The 19,267-nt window shown below is 39.5% G+C and overlaps 2 protein-coding genes across 2 annotated transcripts in view; one reads left to right on the top strand and one right to left on the bottom strand.

The window, feature by feature from the left end:
- Positions 1-1,348: 1,348 nt before the first annotated feature.
- LOC119650196 (rab-like protein 3) lies at positions 1,349-9,172 on the bottom strand. The gene is made up of 3 exons (XM_038052763.1): positions 9,016-9,172; positions 1,827-2,273; positions 1,349-1,693 (listed from the first exon to the last, which is right to left on the bottom strand). The coding sequence occupies exons 1-3, from the start codon at positions 9,059-9,061 to the stop codon at positions 1,449-1,451; spliced, it is 738 nt and encodes a 245-aa protein (XP_037908691.1). The 5' UTR covers positions 9,062-9,172; the 3' UTR covers positions 1,349-1,448.
- Positions 8,685-19,267, top strand: part of LOC119650195 (general transcription factor IIE subunit 1) — a 13,202-nt gene continuing 2,619 nt past the window's right edge. Inside the window, exons 1-6 of the mRNA XM_038052762.1 lie at positions 8,685-9,093; positions 9,317-9,454; positions 9,511-9,806; positions 9,868-10,094; positions 10,154-10,593; positions 10,656-11,091. Of these exons, the coding sequence (XP_037908690.1) occupies positions 9,325-9,454; positions 9,511-9,806; positions 9,868-10,094; positions 10,154-10,593; positions 10,656-10,831 (1,269 nt within the window). The 5' untranslated portion in view covers positions 8,685-9,093; positions 9,317-9,324 and the 3' untranslated portion in view covers positions 10,832-11,091. The remainder of the gene's footprint in view (positions 9,094-9,316; positions 9,455-9,510; positions 9,807-9,867; positions 10,095-10,153; positions 10,594-10,655; positions 11,092-19,267) is intronic.

Genomic DNA, 19,267 nt, shown 5'->3' with positions numbered 1-19,267 from the left:
ATTATGCCTAAGTAGCCATCTGCTTTGAGTGAACGTTCAATTAATGCCAAATTACTACCAACGAAATATTCCTTCCAGACCATGTAACTTTAAGAGAACTTGTTAGTAGAAACCTTGGGTGCGACTCTCCATTCAACATTTGACGGACGCGCGGCACTTTATCGGGATGATTGAGGTTTATTTTTCATTAACCCATAATTATTACTCTCCTCCACTCCGTCTGAATTCAAAATCGATATTATTTTGCAAATTTTAAGCGAACAGTACGCATTTTAACTATTTTTGGAGACGTATTTCTTGTAGGCGACTGCCTACACTTTTTGACCTAACATCTACTTTATGACACTACGAAAGATCACTGCTTATTTGATCGGATGTAAGAGATTGGGTTTTTTTACGGAAATTCCCCCTATAAAACGACCTTCCTACGCTGTCGTTATTCGATTCTACTTCCTATTTTCAGAAGCTCTCTCTAAAGGTTTACTATTCTTTTATCTGCGGAAAACCCTCAAAACAGCCACATGACTACATCCTACTTCCTTTCGAATGGCGCTCAGTAACAGATTTCCGTCTCTTAACTTCAAAATCGCAATTTCCTACTTCCTAGTCACTACTGAAAATCACTTCACGCGCATTTTCCTCCAAATTTTATTCAATTTCGATAACGGGTCTTCTAAACACAATCGGCTTCACAACAGTGACCTTAAAAATATTGTGAAAAAACAAAGCTGCAATGTTCGAATGTTTGGTCGATTGTAGCATTTACCTGGCCCCCACTGTAGTCTAGCCATTCGATCGCACTGCAATTATCTGTTACTCGTTTATTCTTAGCTTGTGTCTACTGTAACCTTAAATATATTAGGAACCGATTACCGCGAAAAATCCGATTTTTTCGACCTCCTAAAGCAGGTTCCCCTCCTAATGAAATCTAGTTACGTTGCATCGTCTGTGGCAAACGAATTGCAACTTTGTTAACTTTGTTAAAAACGAGATTGCCCATATGTTGCCGCTATTACAAAAGTCTAATTACCAAAATTATTGATTACAAGAAAATCATGACTTTATGTTTTCTTTTTATTGATTTCTAATTATATTGCCACCATTGAATGTATGTTAAATTCGTGTGATATTACGCGTTACATCCATCAGCTTAAAAGGTTGTCGTAGGTAAATAATTTTTTTTTGTAATATTCTTCGTGGAAGAAACGAAAAGTAGTTATATAAAATAGGAAACATTAAAGCACCATATACTCCATATAGCAATGCATATTACAGTCTTATACATTAGTAAATAAGAAATTATTGCATTAGTGAATTAGTACTATACCAGGAATAAACAACAAATGCATATAAGCAATTTTTAGAATTATATTCTTGATAAATACAATACTTCAATTATGCCTAGAAAATCTTCATAATAATTTTATATTAGATAGAACCATTAGTGATCACAATTGTGTGTTAAACTGTCGTTGTGGTAGCTCAGATGTTGTAGAGGCAACCGGAACATTGGGATAACTGTAAGCCAATTTTCTCTTTTCTGCTGCGAAAATTCCCGACTCTTTTGAATAATACTTCTTCTCAATTACTTTGTCAAAAAATCTGGCCAATTTTACTGCATCAGTAGTGCCTGCCGCTAAACTGCGAACATCGTGGCTATTCAAACAAATTTCTTCAGCCCCACATTGTTCAGCTAAAATGAAAGAATGTTGATATGAAAAATTTGATGTAAATGTCCGAGGTACAGCGCCGTGATCGCGTAACTGACACCTCGACTTCCTAGGCCATCATACAACACACATCTATTTTATAAATTTAGTTCTTACCGATTCCATCTGTTGTATGCAAATGCTTCTGTCGCCTCTTCTCATCCAACAAGTCCATCTTTGTCCCTATTACTAGAATTGGGATTTGTGTTGAACCAAAAAATTGCTCCGGATCAAAATCTATATCAATATTGTTCTTCATCGTATCCTTTCCATCTTTGTTTAAGATTTCAATTAGCCAATCTCGTAGATTTTCATTGCTTTTACGATTCGTAAGATCATGTACCAATATAATGCCATGTGTTGGATTGTAAAACACACCACGAGCATTTTTGTGGCTCAATGATCCTCCGATATCCCATAGTTCGATGAAATATGTTTTTTGTATAGGAGTTCCTTCTTTGAATTCATGTAATTTCACCTCCACCGAACAACCGACTGTCCATGATGGTCGTGTAAGAGATTCATTGTGCGCTATAAGATGGGTTAGAGATGACTTTCCGACACCTGCAGAAAAAATGAAATTCGAACGAAATATCATAAGAGGAACATATTTTTGAATTTAGTGGATATAGTCAAAATTATATAAGATTATTGCAAATCATTGGATGCTCAACGAGTCATTTAAAATATTTGCTTTTGTTCAGAGAAAGTCAATAATCAAAAAATCTTCAAAAGATTAGATAAATTACTTGTGGACAACGAAGCGAATGAAATTATCGCATGAGAAAAATATTATACAATTATGCGGTATCATTGGGTGGAACTGGTTTTGATGGAATATGATATTTGCACTGCGTCCACAATTATATCAAGCCGCCTGAAAATTTATGGAACGTAAATATATTATTTTTCGCTTATGCTTTTCAAATTCTATTATTAAATTCAAAATTTTTGCGACTTATCTAATATCTAAAAATGGATGTTAGTATATTCGTTTGAGATTTATAGACTTCGAAACCGTTCGGCCGATTGCCATGAAAGGTGGTGTATATATGTATTTTCTAATGGAGAACATTTTTATGCCATATAAGCTGATGTAACTCCCACTAAACAGCGCTGCAAAGGATAAACTGCTACACCGTTCAACCGATCACCATGAAAATTGGTATTTATATTTCTCAATCAAATGTTTGGTCCTATTCACATTTTCGTAGCTCACCACTAGATGCAATGAAACGGGCATACCCTTTCGGCTGTTTGTCATGACAAATGGTGACCGTGATTGGGATTAGTTATTAGTTTTATTGATGGCTTATTAAAACTTTGAAATTAATATCATTTCTGTTCTAATTTTGTCTTTTGCTGTTTTATAAATACAAATAGATAAATTAAAATGCTTACGGACGTTAAATTCTGACAATTATTTAAAATACCACTGAAAACTCGAACATTGGAAGATCAACCAAGCATGCACCAGTAAAGTTGATGAAGGAGGCTCACAACTCGAAATGTTCAAAGGTACGAAATCTAAAAAAGGTAGTTCAACTGCGCGGGTCGAGTCGAACATCTTGCAATACGAATGATCAAGGAAGGTAATACCCACGATGAATTACACCTTCACCAGGCAGCTCTTCTTTACTTCACTACGTGTCGATGTGTGCTTCATTTGAGGTTGCGAATATGCACAATCCAAATTCGCCACGTATTTATTGAATATCTCTGCCCTCGAAGGTGACAAAAGTAAAATCGTGTGACCACTTTTGTGATGGATGGTTTAGTTCAGGTCCATGAGTATGTAGTGAGAAGCCAAAGAATGGCAAATTTTTTCGTCATTTCTTTATAAGTGAATTTGTCATGAAGCATTGACGGTTTTTCTACCTTGCCTTTAGTTCAGCTTGATTTTCGTTTTGTTGTTGATCACTCAAGGAGAACGGCATGTCTTTGATAACAACAAAGTGTTAGAGCACTACGTCCGTGTAGGCAAGGATTTTACCTTTCTCTTTCTATGCCAATGAAGAAAATGTCTCAACGAAACTAGTCCTAGCCCTAGAAACTAGATGGTGGGTGAAATTACTTCACATACCAGCGCAATTTGAATTAATTAGTTTCTCAACATCATACAAATCGTCGAGAAGTTACGAAAAAAGTACTGTTGATGGCACGCTTATTCTATCAGCGTGGATGATAACTCACTAAGACTGATCTGATTGGCCCAAATGCCTATTAAAACAGATGTCGTTTGGTACGTTAGACTGATGATGATTTGAAAACATTTCGACCCGATACGGACCAAGCTTATAGGTGTAGTTGTAAAAAATCTCGACACACCACCGTTGCTTATTCTTGGCAATGTGCGTCCATCACATTTCGAGATGCTTACACCAAACCTCCAGTCTTTACGCTATGCAGCTTTTGAGAAGACCCACTCCTCGGCCATTGCGAGATTGTTGTTTCCGTTGAATGACATAGCCCACAATGGAGCTATCATCCTTTCTTAATGTGTAACTTACTCAGTGTCACTTTAACCTTCTGATCAACACTTCCACGAGAATCTAACCTGAAGTTCTTTATGACATGAGACATGAGTTGAAGCAAGTTTGGTGCTTTCGTTCAATTGGGGCGATAACTTTCCATTCCTCAATTTAATGTTGATTTTGAGGTATCTGCACTCGATTTTAGAAACGACACTAAAGGCGTTTACACGTTAAGTGATGTCTGTCTGCAGTGCCACCTTCGGCAAAAGCAACGCTTCAAAGACATAGAAACCATTAATGTAAATAAGGGAAGTGGAAAGCCTGGTCAGATTGAAAACCTTGGTTTTATTGGTATTTTTCTTCAATCCGAAGCTGTTACCATCCAAAGCCATTGGCATGGCAGCATAGAGAATCTCATCGATAACGAGAAAAATACTGTCGATGACAGAGTGCAACCTTGACGGGCTCCGCTTTGTACTTTAAGTTCATCTCAGATTTTCCCTAGATGCAACATGTAACATTTTGCTCCAACATATCTTAGTTTCGCCGAGATATCGCTCCTACATAGAGTATTCCAAATACGCTCTCTGCTGACACTGTCGAAAACCCTCTCGAAATCGATAAAGAGCAAGTAGGGCCCTAAACCCCGCACACTGCTCCACTATGAGTAGCAGGAGGTCCACAGTGGAAACTAGCCTGCTTTCTGTCAATCAGAAAAAGCTTTCGAAATGACGATGTAATGTGCTCCCCTGTTTATATAGACCGTAACCGTAAGTAGGACAATAGTATTTTCTTTTACATCAGTAGTGGAAATATTACGTGCAAAATATCACCTGACAACTTTGCTGTTTGTGAAAAATGTCTAAAAAGAGGTCGCAAATATTTGCCGATGAACAATGAATCAGTGTTGGAAGGGTATAAACAATGCTTCGGGTTTGCATCTGAACAAAACGTGGATACCAAATAGTTTTTGTACCATATCTCAAAAGGCGAAGAGAAATTGGAAGACCGATGCTGCTGAGAGCCGATAAGTCATGAGACTAACTGTTATTTCTGTTTGACTCTCAACCTCACGTCAACGTTCAAAAGTGATCCAGATGTGCAGTCATTGATATAGCCCTTTCGCTGCCAAAACCAAAATTAGTAGTGGCATTCTTTTTTTGGAATGAAACGGCAAAGAACATCGTAAAGTGAGAGCCAATGGAACAGAGAATCCGAAGCGGGGAAACTGCACTTGGGGAGTCAAGCCGAACTAAATGATTTGACCCGCGATCAATAAAAAGGCCTCATTCACCTTTTTATAGATGGAGGCAAAAATAGCTACTAGATGAAGACACACCTCCTGGGTTTAACATCCTGCACATTAAGCTCGGCCTTTGGACGAATTTTGCTGAAAGGTTGCCAGCTGACGAGCAATGTTGTATCGGTTTTCAGGTACGAATATGCTCCGCCTGCTGTAGCTGTTTCGCCAATCTGTGGCGACCACTTCAGTAGGTTCGTGTAGGCAGCTGAACCTGTTCATCATCCGCTCCTACTACCAAATAACGGCGGGGCGGGTACAACATCTTACCGCCCCTTGCTGCACCAGAGATTCGTCGAGCGTTTCCCGCAATTCGCGCAAGTGACTGTGCAGCCAGTCGCAGACCAGTACCGCTTTATAACTCGCAACGACACAATCGCCGCCATAATCAGGTAGCGCGTTCGACTTGTGGTCATCGCAAAAACTGGTTACCGAGAGTCGATGGGGGCAGAGGCGACGGCATTAACAACACCACGCTGCACTGCAAGCAACACTCGCCGAAGCACTCTTCTCCACCGTCCAGCTGAAGTTTCCGTTGAGGTTCGGGACGAATTCCAAAGATCTCGGAAATGGATCCTTTGCGTAGACCAGGTATTCCAAGGCTCTATGCTTCTCCAGCCACTCGGAGAATTCTATCTCAAATCAATGATAAGATTGCATCTCGACTGTGTGCTGATATGTCGCTGCTGCAACGCGTTATTGGTTTGAGTGACCAAAGAGATCCACCATGGAAAATTCGTCTGGAACGTCGGCGGGACTCACTAAGGCAGGATTCAATAGCAAACCATAGCTTTGGTCTTTCAAGTTAGTTGAATATTAATATAATAATAATCTCTCAACGAATCCCAACAGAGCGTCCAGACAGTACAGTTTTCGGTGACGGAAGCGAAAGAACAATACTGGACTTTGTTGGTCACCCACTCAGCATGCTGAGTGGATCACCGCCATAGGCACCCGCCATGGCAATACGCCTGGCATGAATTTTGTGGATGTTACCGAAGAAGAAGACCGACGAACCATAAACAGCCCGAAGAACTGGAAGGGCCAGGTCTGGATTGGATGCAGAATTTCTGGTATAAGAAATTTACCAACGTAGACAGTCGGTTGGCACACAGCATAAATCAGGCCATGAGTTGGCTGGAGGAATTTCCACCCTTCCTCACTGCGTCCCTAAGAAGAACACGGTGCAGGACCCCGCAGACACAAGACCGATTACTTGCTTACCAACTTTCTCCAAATTCATAACGTCCATTATTGGCGGAAGGGTCAATGCGCACCTCGAGACCAACAACATTCTATCCGGAGCAGAAGGGCTGCGGAGGTGGGTCAAGGGGTTTGCTAAGAGCATCTTCCAGGGTGATTTTTTGAGTCCCCTTTGGTTTTGCATGGCACTGAACCCCCTTTCATGGCTACTGAATGATGCTAGAGGGCATGGTTTTGCAATAAAGTATGGCCTAGGTGCTAAGTGCAAACTTATACACTTGATGTACTTAGATGACATCAAGTCGCATGCTGGTACTGACGACCATCTTAGAAGTCTGTTGCGAATAATAGACATGTTCAGCTGTGATATTCGGATGGAGTTTGGATTAGACAAGTGTCGACTCCAAGCCATCCGCAAAGGTCATCACGAGCCACATGCCGGACATGGCAGCATTGGTGACCTCCACATCCAAACTGTGATCGAGACAGACAGAGAAGAATATGTGGTTCGGCGTTAGAGACGTTGTAACTCCTCATTTCTGGCTGTGCTGTTACAGCACCGGTGCAATACTTTACCAGGCATAATGCTGTATGTAAGGTGATCCATCAAAACCTTGCATACAAGCATGGGCTGACCACGGGAACATGTCCGGTTTACCGATATGAGCCGCAACCAGTAATTGACGGCAAGTTCTAACTGATTGATGCATTCCACACAAGCCCGACGTACTGTTAGTTGACAAGACGGGTCGCTCCGCGTATATAAATGATGCTGCTATCTCCCATAACAACAACATCGATCGGAAATACGTGGAGAAGAAGGTGAACTGTGGCCACTGGCTCGGGAAATCAAAGAAATTTGGCGTCTCGAGCGGGTGGTTGTAGTTCCCATAATATTGTCAGCTACAGGTATTGTACCTAAATCCCTCACGGCTTGCTATGATGTCCTGGGACTCTCACACAGTCTGGTTCAAAGCATGCAGAAATACACCATTCTGCATACGTGCTCTATGTTGCGGGGAGCTTTCGACGAATTCTTCCATTGACAACCGGCCACTACTCGGATCGGATCGTCCGAGCCTAAATGCTTGGCACTTCGTACTAGTAATAGGTAAAATCAGGGATCTGTCGAGGTTGTGACAACTCGGAAAAATATTGAACTTGAATAAATATTTATTATGATTTAAAATATTAAAAAAAAATCAAGTTTGATTTAAATTTAGACTTTTACCACCTGAAATCAATCAACCCTGCCACCTTGACAATTTGCTCTGCGATGAAGCTTTAAGCGTTTAAAATTTCAATGCTTCCAGGCCTTTAAAATATTACGTAACTAAAGTAAATTTGTTTTCCCTTAGTAGAAGGGTACTCTATCGTTGCCGGTAAAGGGAGGTTGCAGTTCAAACCTCAGTGATGCCAAATGGAATTGTATCATGCCAGTTGACTCAGCTGTGAATGAGTACCTCAGTCAAATTAGGGCAATAGTCCCAGGCGAGGATAATGCTAACCGCATTGCCGCGTAGTGTAACGCTATGATCTTGAAGTGGTCTAACACGCTTCAAGAATCCAAATTGGATTGCTGTACAGTCGGACATTAGTATTATAAAAGATATCTCTTGATGATATTGGAATTTAATCGACTTTGTTAACAGTCTGATAGATCGCCTCAGCCTGTGCAATGGAGATACAATTTTCTGTTTAATAGTTTTTCGTTTGTGAAATTTAAGAACTATTTCGTGCCGGATTCAAAAATATTTTGTTCTTTTCTTATTCTACAGCTCTGCCAAAAATTCACTACAATTGCGTGAAAGAGATTTTCTCGGACTACATTGGATATGAGATATAAAAACGATTCTACGTTGTAGGAAAGCAAGATTTGCTTATGCAAACAGCAACGAAAACCAAAGATATCGATCCTAGAAGTTGATCTGGCAGTCTTGCAACTGAAAGTTATTTCCTCAAATGGCAATTTTTAATATGCCTACGTGGATCTTATATATTATCAATTGCCCTCCAATAATAATAATTAATAGAATTCACATCCTTAAACGTTGAAAATATTAAAAAAGCTCCATTAAAGAGAAGAACGAGTCCTCATATTAACAACTTTATCTTGAGAGAAAAAGTGGATATTTGAAATTTCCCGCCATCATCCGTATAACCAATACACTACTGACGGCACATCAAATTAACCACCCTGTAACGAACATGGCGCATATTGTCTGCGTCTAGCGTTTCGGGTTCGATCTGTTTTCGCTAAAATCCGTGTAACTGCCCGACTTTTTTGCCACCAAATTACCAACAATCGATCGAGTATGATCACACATACCAGAATCACCAACTAATATCACACGGACTTTATCAATTTCTGCCATTTCACGCCATCCAAGGAAAATCTAAGAAGCAGGTAAGTGCAATCACATCTTCATATGACAGTTTGACAATTGCTCGTCCTCTCCGCAACGCATAAAATCCGAAACTGACTTGTCGTTTTTCAACTCGTGAGTGAGGTGAATTGATGGCGCGACGAGCGGTTGGGGAACTTCTCATCGCTTGTCCAGAGGCGTAGACGTGATTTTCTTCCAAACATTTGAAAGGAAAATGCTAATTGGTTCGAGTCTGCATTTCAGCTTTTATAATGTCGACTAACGAGCAAAGATACGTGACTGAAGTTCCGAGCAGCTTGAAACAGCTAGCTAGACTGGTAGTTAGGGGATTTTATACAATAGAGGATGCCCTGATCATCGACATGCTTGTTAGGAACCCATGTGAGTAGATCTTATGAAGATTGGATGAGTAAATATTACTAGAAAATCCTACGTAGGCATGAAAGAAGACGATATCTGTGAACTTCTTCGATTTGAAAAGAAACAGCTACGTGCTCGAATATCCACCCTCAGAAATGACAAATTTATTCAAATACGTCTAAAAATGGAGACTGGTCCAGATGGGAAAGCTCAAAAAGTCAACTATTATTTCATAAACTATAAAACATTTGTAAACGTAGTAAAATACAAATTGGATTTAATGCGAAAACGAATGGAGACGGAAGAGCGTGATGCAACGAGTCGCGCAAGTTTTAAGTGTCCAGGCTGTAACAAAACATTTACTGATCTCGAGGTAAAAATTGATGTTTTTTTAATAAATATAGTCGCACTAACTTTGTAACATCTCTTACCAGGCGGATCAACTATTCGATTTTTCCACCGAGGAATTTCGTTGTACTTTCTGTGGAAGTGCTGTAGAAGAGGACATGTCAGCGTTACCAAAAAAAGATTCTCGCTTGCTGTTGGCCAAATTTAACGAGCAACTCCAACCATTATACGACTTATTGCGTGAAGTAGAAGGCATTAAATTAGCACCAGAAATATTAGAACCAGAACCAGTAGACATCGATACAATTCGAGGGTATTTTCACTCGGAATTCTCATTTGGCCAGTGGATTATTTTTCTGCATTGTTTTTCAGAATCAACAAACCTGTTCAACGGCTCGATACGCAAATGTGGTCTGGCGAGGCAACTCGCAATCAAGGCTTTGCCGTCGAAGAAACTCGAGTGGATGTTAGTATCGGTGATAATGATACAACTGAAGTAGCAACCTCTCGAAAGGATCGTCCAGTTTGGATGACGGAGAGTACAATTATTACCAACGAGGAATCAGTTAGTAATGCCGACTCGATTCTGGAGCAAGCAGCTCAAACTTCAACCCAACCGGCTGCTGCAACGACTGTTTCGAATAATACACGTGGCAGGAAAGAGAATGAAGATATTATGTCTGTGTTATTGCAACATGAGAAGCAACCGGGCAAAAGTGATAATGTATACAAAGGCCTTAAATTGGGATCAAAGAGTGGAAATTCAAGCGATTCAAGTGACGATGAAAAGGATATTGATAATACAGAAATACGTAAGAATTCTAATCTGTTGATTTCACTTTAATTCTTCTAATTGCTTACATTTACCTTCCAGCGAGCGTTGATTTCATGAATTCTGAATCAGAAGAAGACGTCCCAACGGTGCATGTTGGTGGCCGCCCTTATCCATTAGACGAAATAAATGACAAATTAATAGAGCAAATGACACAACAGGAGAAAGATAATTACATTCAAGTATATCAGGAATATTATAGCCATATGTATGATTAATTTTGTTTATGTAATTTTTAAGTGTAATATATTGCAACAAAATGAACTTCTGTTGAACGAATATTGTTTGTAATGAAATAAATGAATTTCTACTTAGTGACAATATATTGAGTGTACGGACACCCTGTGGGTGATTTCTCCATGGTGAGTTTTGAACTGCGCCAGCTGATGGCCTTGTCAATGAAAATAAGTAAACAAACCTTTCTTCTTGTTCAGTAATTTTTTATTTACGATTTCACAAAAATGGTAGACAAATTAACGTAAGTACGTTTTGATTCCGGGGTTTTACTACTTCCCCAATTCGGAGATTATACATGAACAGTAAAATTAAGGAAATCCCACTTGACTCGGATTTCGGAAGAACAAAAAAATGGGGTCATAAATCTATTTAATGAATGTGAAATCTAAAACATGAGAATGAAGTTTATTTGCGTATCCGAAGTATATTACCGCGACACGAATGATTTTGGCTGCAACGATGTGACTTTCCAGCCAAATGATTTTCCTTAGGGTCATCATGTAGCCAATGACTTTTAATGGGGTTTACAAAGAATTTGAATTCATGCTTATTTTTGGATTTAATCTGTTCTTCTGAGCTTTCCTCGAAAGAAGCATTTTCTTTCACCCTTCTGGGGACATTAGAGGAAAGCAAATTTGGTGCTGTAGTGTTCACTACTTCGGGCTAAAATCGTCCACACATGGTTAGTCTTGCTCAGGTTAGTCATGCAGGAAAATCATACGGGTCGAAGTAAACCACGTGCTTCTTCAAGATACATCGTGAAAGATTCGCAGTTTTATAGTATTTTTAGCTCAAATATAATGAAAAATATTGTTGGTCTGAGTGAAGTGGAAGAAGAGTAGCTAAACCGCCCAATTGATAAATGTGACCGCTTACACTGTATTTTCGTTATGTATGGTGCAAACGTGTCAATCTTTCCACCAGTGCAATCTGGCTTATTATCCTAATACAATCAGCAACGAATCAGCTCCATTTTTGGCTTACTTTAATCTAAATAGTTCCCAAAGGAATGATACTATAGAATTTTGATCTGCTGATTGCATTGATACTATTTCCATTGCTGACCTTGTGTCCTGTTTTAACGAGGGGATCTGCACCTGGGCTCATATCATTCCCGCTACTCAGTGGTGGAATCATTTCTTACAGAACCAAATTTCCTCACTTGTTATGGTTTCGTTGAAAAAGCAAAATGTTTCCAAACCTGGTGGTAGCCAACATGTTCATGTTGTTGTTGAAAGAGAATGACAGAGTTGACGGGATTCAATAGCAAACCATAGCTTTGGTCTTTCAAGTTAGTTGAATATTAATACAATACATTAATAATCTCTCAGCGAATCCCAACAGAGCGTCCAGACAGTACAGTTTTCGGTGACGGAAGCGAAAGAGCAATACTGGATTTGCGGGGGGCCCAGCATGCTGAGTGGATCACCGCCGAAGGCACCTGCCATGCCAATACGCCTGGCATGAATTTTGCGGATGTTACCGAAGAAGTTCGACGAGCCATAAACAGCTCGAAGAACTGGACGCGCCCAGGTCTGGATCGAGTGCAGAATTTCTAGTATAAGAAACTTACCAGCGTACACAGTGGGTTGGCAAGCATTATAAATGAGATCATGAGTCGGCCGGAGGAATTTCAATTCTTCCTCACTGCTGGGATTACCTACCTTATCCCTAAGAAGGACACGGTGTAGGACCCCGAAAACACAAGACCGATTACTTGCTTACCAACCCTCTACAAAAGGGTCAATGCGCACCTCGAGACCCATAGCATTCTATCCGAGGAGCAAAAAGGCTGCCGGGTTGGGTCAAGGGGTTGCAAAGAGCAACTCATTATCGACTCGGTAGTTGCAAAACAAGCAATTTGAGGCCAAAGAAACCCCTTTAATTGCTATATTGATTATGCCAAGGCTTTTGATAGCATTCCGCATACCTGGCTAATCGATATCATATATGTGTATCACATTGATCCGAAACTAATAAAGTTTTTGACGACAATCATGGAGGGGTGCATGCCACCTTATCAGTGCGTACATCTGAGGGCGCTAATACCTCAGAGCCCATCCGAATACGGAGTGGCATCTTCCAGAGGGATTCATTGAGTCCCCTTTGGTTTCGTATGACACTGAATACCCCCTTTCATGGCTACTGAATGAAGCTAGAGGGCATGGTTTTGCAATAAAGTATGGCCTACGTGCTAAATGCGAACTGACACACTTGATGTACTTAGATGACATCAAGCTGTATGCTGGCACTGACGACCATCTTAGAAGTCTGTTGCGAATAAAAGACATGTTCAGCTGTGATATTCGGATGGAGTTTGAATTAGAAATGTGTCGAATCCAAGCCATCCGCAAATGTCATCACGACCCGCATGCCGGACATAGCATTGGTGGCCTCCACATCGAAGCTATGACCGAGGCAGACTTCTACAAGTACCTAGGAATTCTGCAAGGAACCCATGCTCGAGTTGGTGATCTGAAGGATGCTCTGTTGTCTGAATTCCTGCGACGTGTAAAGCTGGTCCTGGAATCGCATCTCTCGAGGAAGAATAAAATAACCGCATTGAATATATTTGCTATCCCTTCACTGGTTTATGCATTCGGAATATTTCCGTAGGCGAAAACCGACCTGGAAAACGTTCAGCGGCGGATACGGACTACTATGTCCAAATTCCGAATGCACTATCCAAACCCTGCCGTAGAGCGGATGAACCTGCCTCGCGGCGTCGAGTCACTGCGTGCTTATTTTTACAGTAAAGAGCAGGCGAGTCCCTTGCATGCGGCTGTCTGTAATGCAGACTGTGAGCTGACTCCATTTAACTTGAAGGATCTGTCTTTCAATCCTCTGAGTGGAGTAAAGTCGGACCAAGAACGGATCGATGAATGGAAGTCGAAGGCAATGCACGGTAAACACGTGAATTGTCTTCGGCAGCCATTTGTCGATTTGCATCTGTCGAATAGATGGCTGTGTGCTGGGGAGCTCTTTGCTGAGACAGAGGGGTTCATGTGTGCCATTCAGGACGGCGTGAATGCTACCCGATATATAAAACGCTCATCATGAAAGAACGGGTGGAGAACGACCAGTGCAGAATGTGTGATTCGGCGTTAGAGACGTTGTACCATCTCATTTCTGGCTGTACTGTTATGGCACCGGTGCAATACATCACTAGGCATAATGCTGTATGTAAGGTTATCCATCAAAATCTTGCATACAAGCATGCGCTGATCACGGGAACATGTCCGGTTTACCGATATGAGCCGCAAGCAGTACATGATAGTTCTGCTTACAGCATGTATTGGGACCGGCAAGTTCTGACTGATCGCCATACTCTACATAACAAGTCTGACGTACTGTTAGCTGACAAGATGGGTCGCTCCGCGTATATAATTGATGTTGCTATCCCCCATAACAGCAAAACGAACGGAAATACGTGAGGAAAAAGGTGAACTATGAGCCACTGGCTCGGGAAATTATAGAAATTTGGCGTCTCGAGCGGTTGGTTGTAGTTCCCATAATATTGTCAGCTACAGGTATTGTACCCATCCAATTGGATAAGGGCCTTGAAGTGTGTTAAAGCACCTAATCAAGATCGTAACGGTACACTACAGGATTACAGTACCCTATAGGATGCAACGTGGTCAGAATTGCGCTTACCCGAGATTATTACCCTGATTTGAGTCAGGCACCCCCTTTAGAGAAATGATCACTTTCAACCTCCCGCAATCCCTACCTTTCGAACAAATGTCAAAACCAAGTTCGGCTTCGAAAAGTACTAATCGAGACCTTTTAATTGATACCCCGCATGACTATTCGAAAAAAAATTACACCCCCCTTTTGCATGTGTGGGGACCCCCCTTAAATTCAGTGTAGAATTAGGTGACTTACTGTATTCGTGAGCGTTCACAGTTCCACGTTTCCACCAAATTTGGTGTGAATCGCTACAACCATCTCCGAGAAAAGTGCGTGTGACATACAGACAGACAGTAAACCGATTTTAATAAGGTTTTGTTTTACACAAATCCTTAAAAAGATAGTTCTGTTGCTGATTGTGGGCAGAAATTAGAACTGAAATAATGGGGCACACATTCTCGATTGCATTTTAGTGTGCGGAATGTGACCGTAAAAGGTAATTCAGTTTGCGCAACCCAGTTCCCCATTGACTGAGAAATATGAATGGTTGAACTATCTTTTTTTAATCTTGTCATTTAACACTAAATGGGGCGTAGCGCGTCAATCGCACCTACGTGCCATCGTTGACAGTTTGCTGAAATGTGATTTAGCTTCCTCTAGGATTTCCCAATAATCCTGAACTTCTTCTCCATTGTTCTGTGCAATGTATTTCTGGGACGATAAAATCATTGCCCACCTTGGGGAAGGGCGGGGCTAGCAATGGAGTTCTTCTATACACGGCCACTTTCGTTCTGTCCCATCCGCCGGAGAAGTCCTTCATCTGAGGTTGTATCAAATCATCATTAAATCATTTGTTGGTATCATCAGCAACACAGAAAGATCATTAGCATGGAACAGCCTCAACTTGATATTTGTGTTGAATTAGTTGCATTTCAATATTTTGGACAAAAGCAACGAAAAGAGATTTAGTGCAATTGATGCGTCGAACGACATCAAGTTCAATGCTGCCGTCGTAGGGAACAACGCTTCCTAAATATGCAAATTTTCCGACGCCTTAGGTGATCTATCCATTAATATAAATAAGGAAAATACGATTATCAGTCAGACTGACAACCTCGCTTAGGCAATAATGAATGCTCCTGAGAAATTTCATCAGGAAAGAATTTCTTGTTTCTTGTTGTAAAAAAAAGCCTCTTCATAGGCTTTAAAATTTCTAGGGACACCTTTCTTTGTTCCGAGAAAAATTCTGGTCAGATACTAAACCTTAAGGGCTGTTATTGGGAGATTCACCGTTAGAGAAAATGTAATAATTCTAATTGTATATTTCAAATTCATAAAATCTCATAAATAGAAACATTAATTTGAGAACTAACTGGAAATTTTTTTGACTGTAGGAATGATGAGACGACTCAAACCGCAGAAAAACTATCGCGGGGATTACTTCAAATCTATGAACCACACCTCTCCAAAGTGAAAATGGATTTACGGGAGTTATTGTAAGTGTAATAAATATCTGGCACACCATAATCATTTTCTTTCTTTTCATTAGAGCAAAACAAAATAAAATATATATCGATTTTCAATCAGAGAAGTTCAACTTTGTCGATAGTAATATTAATGACTTTGAGAATATGGTAATGTTGCATTAAGTTGAGTCGTACAATACAGTTAATAAAACCGAATTTACAGATGATGAAATACAAACTATACAAAGATAAACTCATAAGTATAAAAAAAGAAATGGTGAATATACATCACAGATCTACAGCACTAAAAGTAAGTATAGTTTTGAACTTTAATACTTTTCGTTGAATCACTTTCTCTGGATGCAGAAATCAGTATTTATCCTAGGAAACTTCAGATTGCATAGTCATCATCATTTTCGAACTTTTTATTTTGTTTAATCTCTTGATTTGATGTGACAACATACCAGAACATAGCGTGCACCCTTATTTTTCGCTCTTGATGCCCTCATTTTTTTTCTGCAAATATACTCCTCGTCATTTGGTTTTCATTTGAGACACTTGAGGGAAGACGTTATACTCCTTTAAAATGCTCCACTTCCTTTCAACAAGCTAGAATGAAGTTTTATCACGCAATACAATGCTGACTTTTGCAGTCTCACATATTTCCTTTGTGCAATGTATGGTCTTCTGCGATATTATTACTAGCGCTAACAGTAAATATGAAATTTATTGAAATGTTCTCCTGTTCAAATTTTCCACTGCACTTTACGTTAATTTATGTTAGAGAAAAGCAAATGGCAAGTGATTTTATATAAATTAATGTCATTGTCTTTTGAGCAACTCCATAGCTTCCCAACAGAAAGTGAACCACAATGTAAGTATGTACATATTGATTAGGACTTGCTGTTATATATCATCTCATTATAATAACCTGTATAGCTTCACGATAAGATATGCATTAGCCACGTCTATTGCAAATTTTTGAATATACATGGAAGAAACCTAAACTATAGAATTCACTACATATTTTGAGGGAGAGAAAATTACAAATCATTTGTTACTAAGCACTTTCAGAGTTTATCAGGTTTCGCCTTCTTTCCCTTCCCGAATGGAGGTCATGAACCTTGTAGTGATGCGTGAGCTTAAGAGGGACCCCAAGTAGTCGGCAGATTTTGTTTAAGGAATGAGTGAGTCCTAAGCCCACATCCACTTGATGGCAGTTAAACATATCCATCACCTGTTCATCATTCTCAGGATGCGGCGGGGAAGGTATAAAGTTGAACTGATTTCAAAATGATGTGACTTATAAATCTTTCATTTAAAACAAAGATTGAACGTAGCGTATAATTTAGTGTTTGGAGCTTCAATGGTGAGTTACGCTAATTTTTATGGGAAAGAAAGGGGAAATAAAGTGCATGATATTGGATGCCAATACTTTCCAGTAGACATTACAAGGAATATAAACTAAAGGCTCTCATATTTACATCACCAACAACATAGTTAGAAAAAAAACCCGATGCACAGGGCATGTATGATACTTTTTCGAGGATTTCAGATGTCTTATGTTTATCTAAGTGTAATCTCGCGGTGTTTCTAGCGATTAAACTTGTAGCACTGATGAAGGGAACAAGTCGTTCCCGAAATATCGGTATTTACGAGATTAATAAATATTACTAGCAAAAAGAAAAGGCAAGTCTTTATTATTTCAAGTGTTTTATGTTGTACGGGGGAGGTACAGACGAAAACCTACGTTTGTTGAAGATTTATTGTTTGCTAGTAGAACATAAATTACATACATATAAAAACAACGATTTATTTAAAAACATTTTTATTGCATTTGTGTCATTGTGTCATAAAAGCATGAATATATTTTTTGATATTTGCTTTACATTAAATTTGGTGATTCCGATTATCGCTTTAACCATAGCTATAACTAGTTTGGATATCGATTTATATAAATTTCGATAAAATCGTATGGAATTTGGTTAAGGCGTCTGCTTGTTAATTTTTTGAATAAACGAGGTGTATGGGGTTTGGTCCTGAACAATTTCCAAACCATGGCAATGACTATACATAAATTTCCTTACTACGTATGGACAGGTATTAACAGGAAAGCCTTTTCCGCATCACTACTTACAAAAGATGGCCTGCATCCTTTCCCTCGTCGAACCGAGGATGGATTATCAATTAAATTTGGACTCATCAGATAGCATCCGTCCACCGTCCAAAGACGTAATTTCAGTGCGCAATTCAGCTTGTCTTTCTCGTAAAGGTGGAACTGTAATGCCCTGTTTTTTCCGGTTCCTTTTTCTTGTTGCGGATTGCCTTCTGTAGCATACATATTTCCTTTTTAAGGTGTAATTCCAATTTCTCTTTGTCCATTACAATGCTTCTCATCTCGAAACCTTCCGTTCGATGATTCTTTTTTTTCACAAGTGCTATTATCTAAGTATTAGTTTGCATAAATATACCAATGACAATGGATTACATATCATTCAAATAACAGTGCTACACGGAATGGTAGTTGGAACCCGGTTTGCGCGGGAACCAACCAAATTTACCACGTTTTATTCGAGTGCCTCTGCCTTTAAGTCCTAATGAATATCGGCACATCTTGTTCGCATGATGGCCCAGGCTTGAATAACGACATCATCTCTATTTCCTTCTGACTGTCAGGTGAAAGGAAACACTAAACCGATCCGTGATAAAATCCTCCGAAAAACTCTCATAGTCAGTTAAGGTTTTATGGCTAGAAATCGCATTTTATTTTTAAATGCGTTTTTCTCAAAACCGCATGTTGAAAATCGGCTGCCACCATAGCCCAAAATCTATCAAACGATATTCTTTGAAATTTTCAGGACTTATTCAGAACATATTTCTACGGTCCGCAAACTAGGATAATTGCGATTCATTCAGTAGTTTTTTTTATTCATTAAAGAAGCCTTAAAAAACACCAAAATTCAGAAAAAAAAGTTTAACACGGCACTAAAAATTTACCTTTTAATATTTTTTAATAATCCTAGTTTGCGGACTGTAGTTAATTCTTTACGTTAAAATGTCGTTTACTTTTTTTTTCTTTAAGATGATCGTAGCGCCCTCTAGCGTGGCAGCAGAAAAACACCTTTTTTGGAGATGGGTGTATAAATTGCTCTGTATTTTAATAACGAACTATGCAATTGGACTGGAAAAATTACTGCGTATGCTCAAAATATTAATTAATATATGGTGAAAAATTCGTATTTGTATCTTCATCCAGTACTTCACAAAAAAATTTCTAAAAAAAGCCAAAACAAACGGCCTTCACACGGGATGACCCCCTTA

Source organism: Hermetia illucens, chromosome 2, assembly GCF_905115235.1.
Source record: "Hermetia illucens chromosome 2, iHerIll2.2.curated.20191125, whole genome shotgun sequence".
Taxonomy (NCBI): domain Eukaryota; kingdom Metazoa; phylum Arthropoda; class Insecta; order Diptera; family Stratiomyidae; genus Hermetia; species Hermetia illucens.
The sequence above is the reverse complement of the archived record's forward strand: the minus strand, read 5'-3'. Positions and strand labels throughout refer to the sequence as shown.

Coding starts and splice junctions, on each gene's coding strand:
- LOC119650196 (XM_038052763.1), bottom strand. CDS start 9,061: ATGGCAGAAATTGATAAAGTCCGTGTGATATTAGTTGGTGATTCTG. Junction 2,274..9,015: donor GATATTAGTTGGTGATTCTG/GTATGTGTGATC, acceptor TTTTTTCTGCAG/GTGTCGGAAAGTCATCTCTA. Junction 1,694..1,826: donor GCATACAACAGATGGAATCG/GTAAGAACTAAA, acceptor CTTTCATTTTAG/CTGAACAATGTGGGGCTGAA.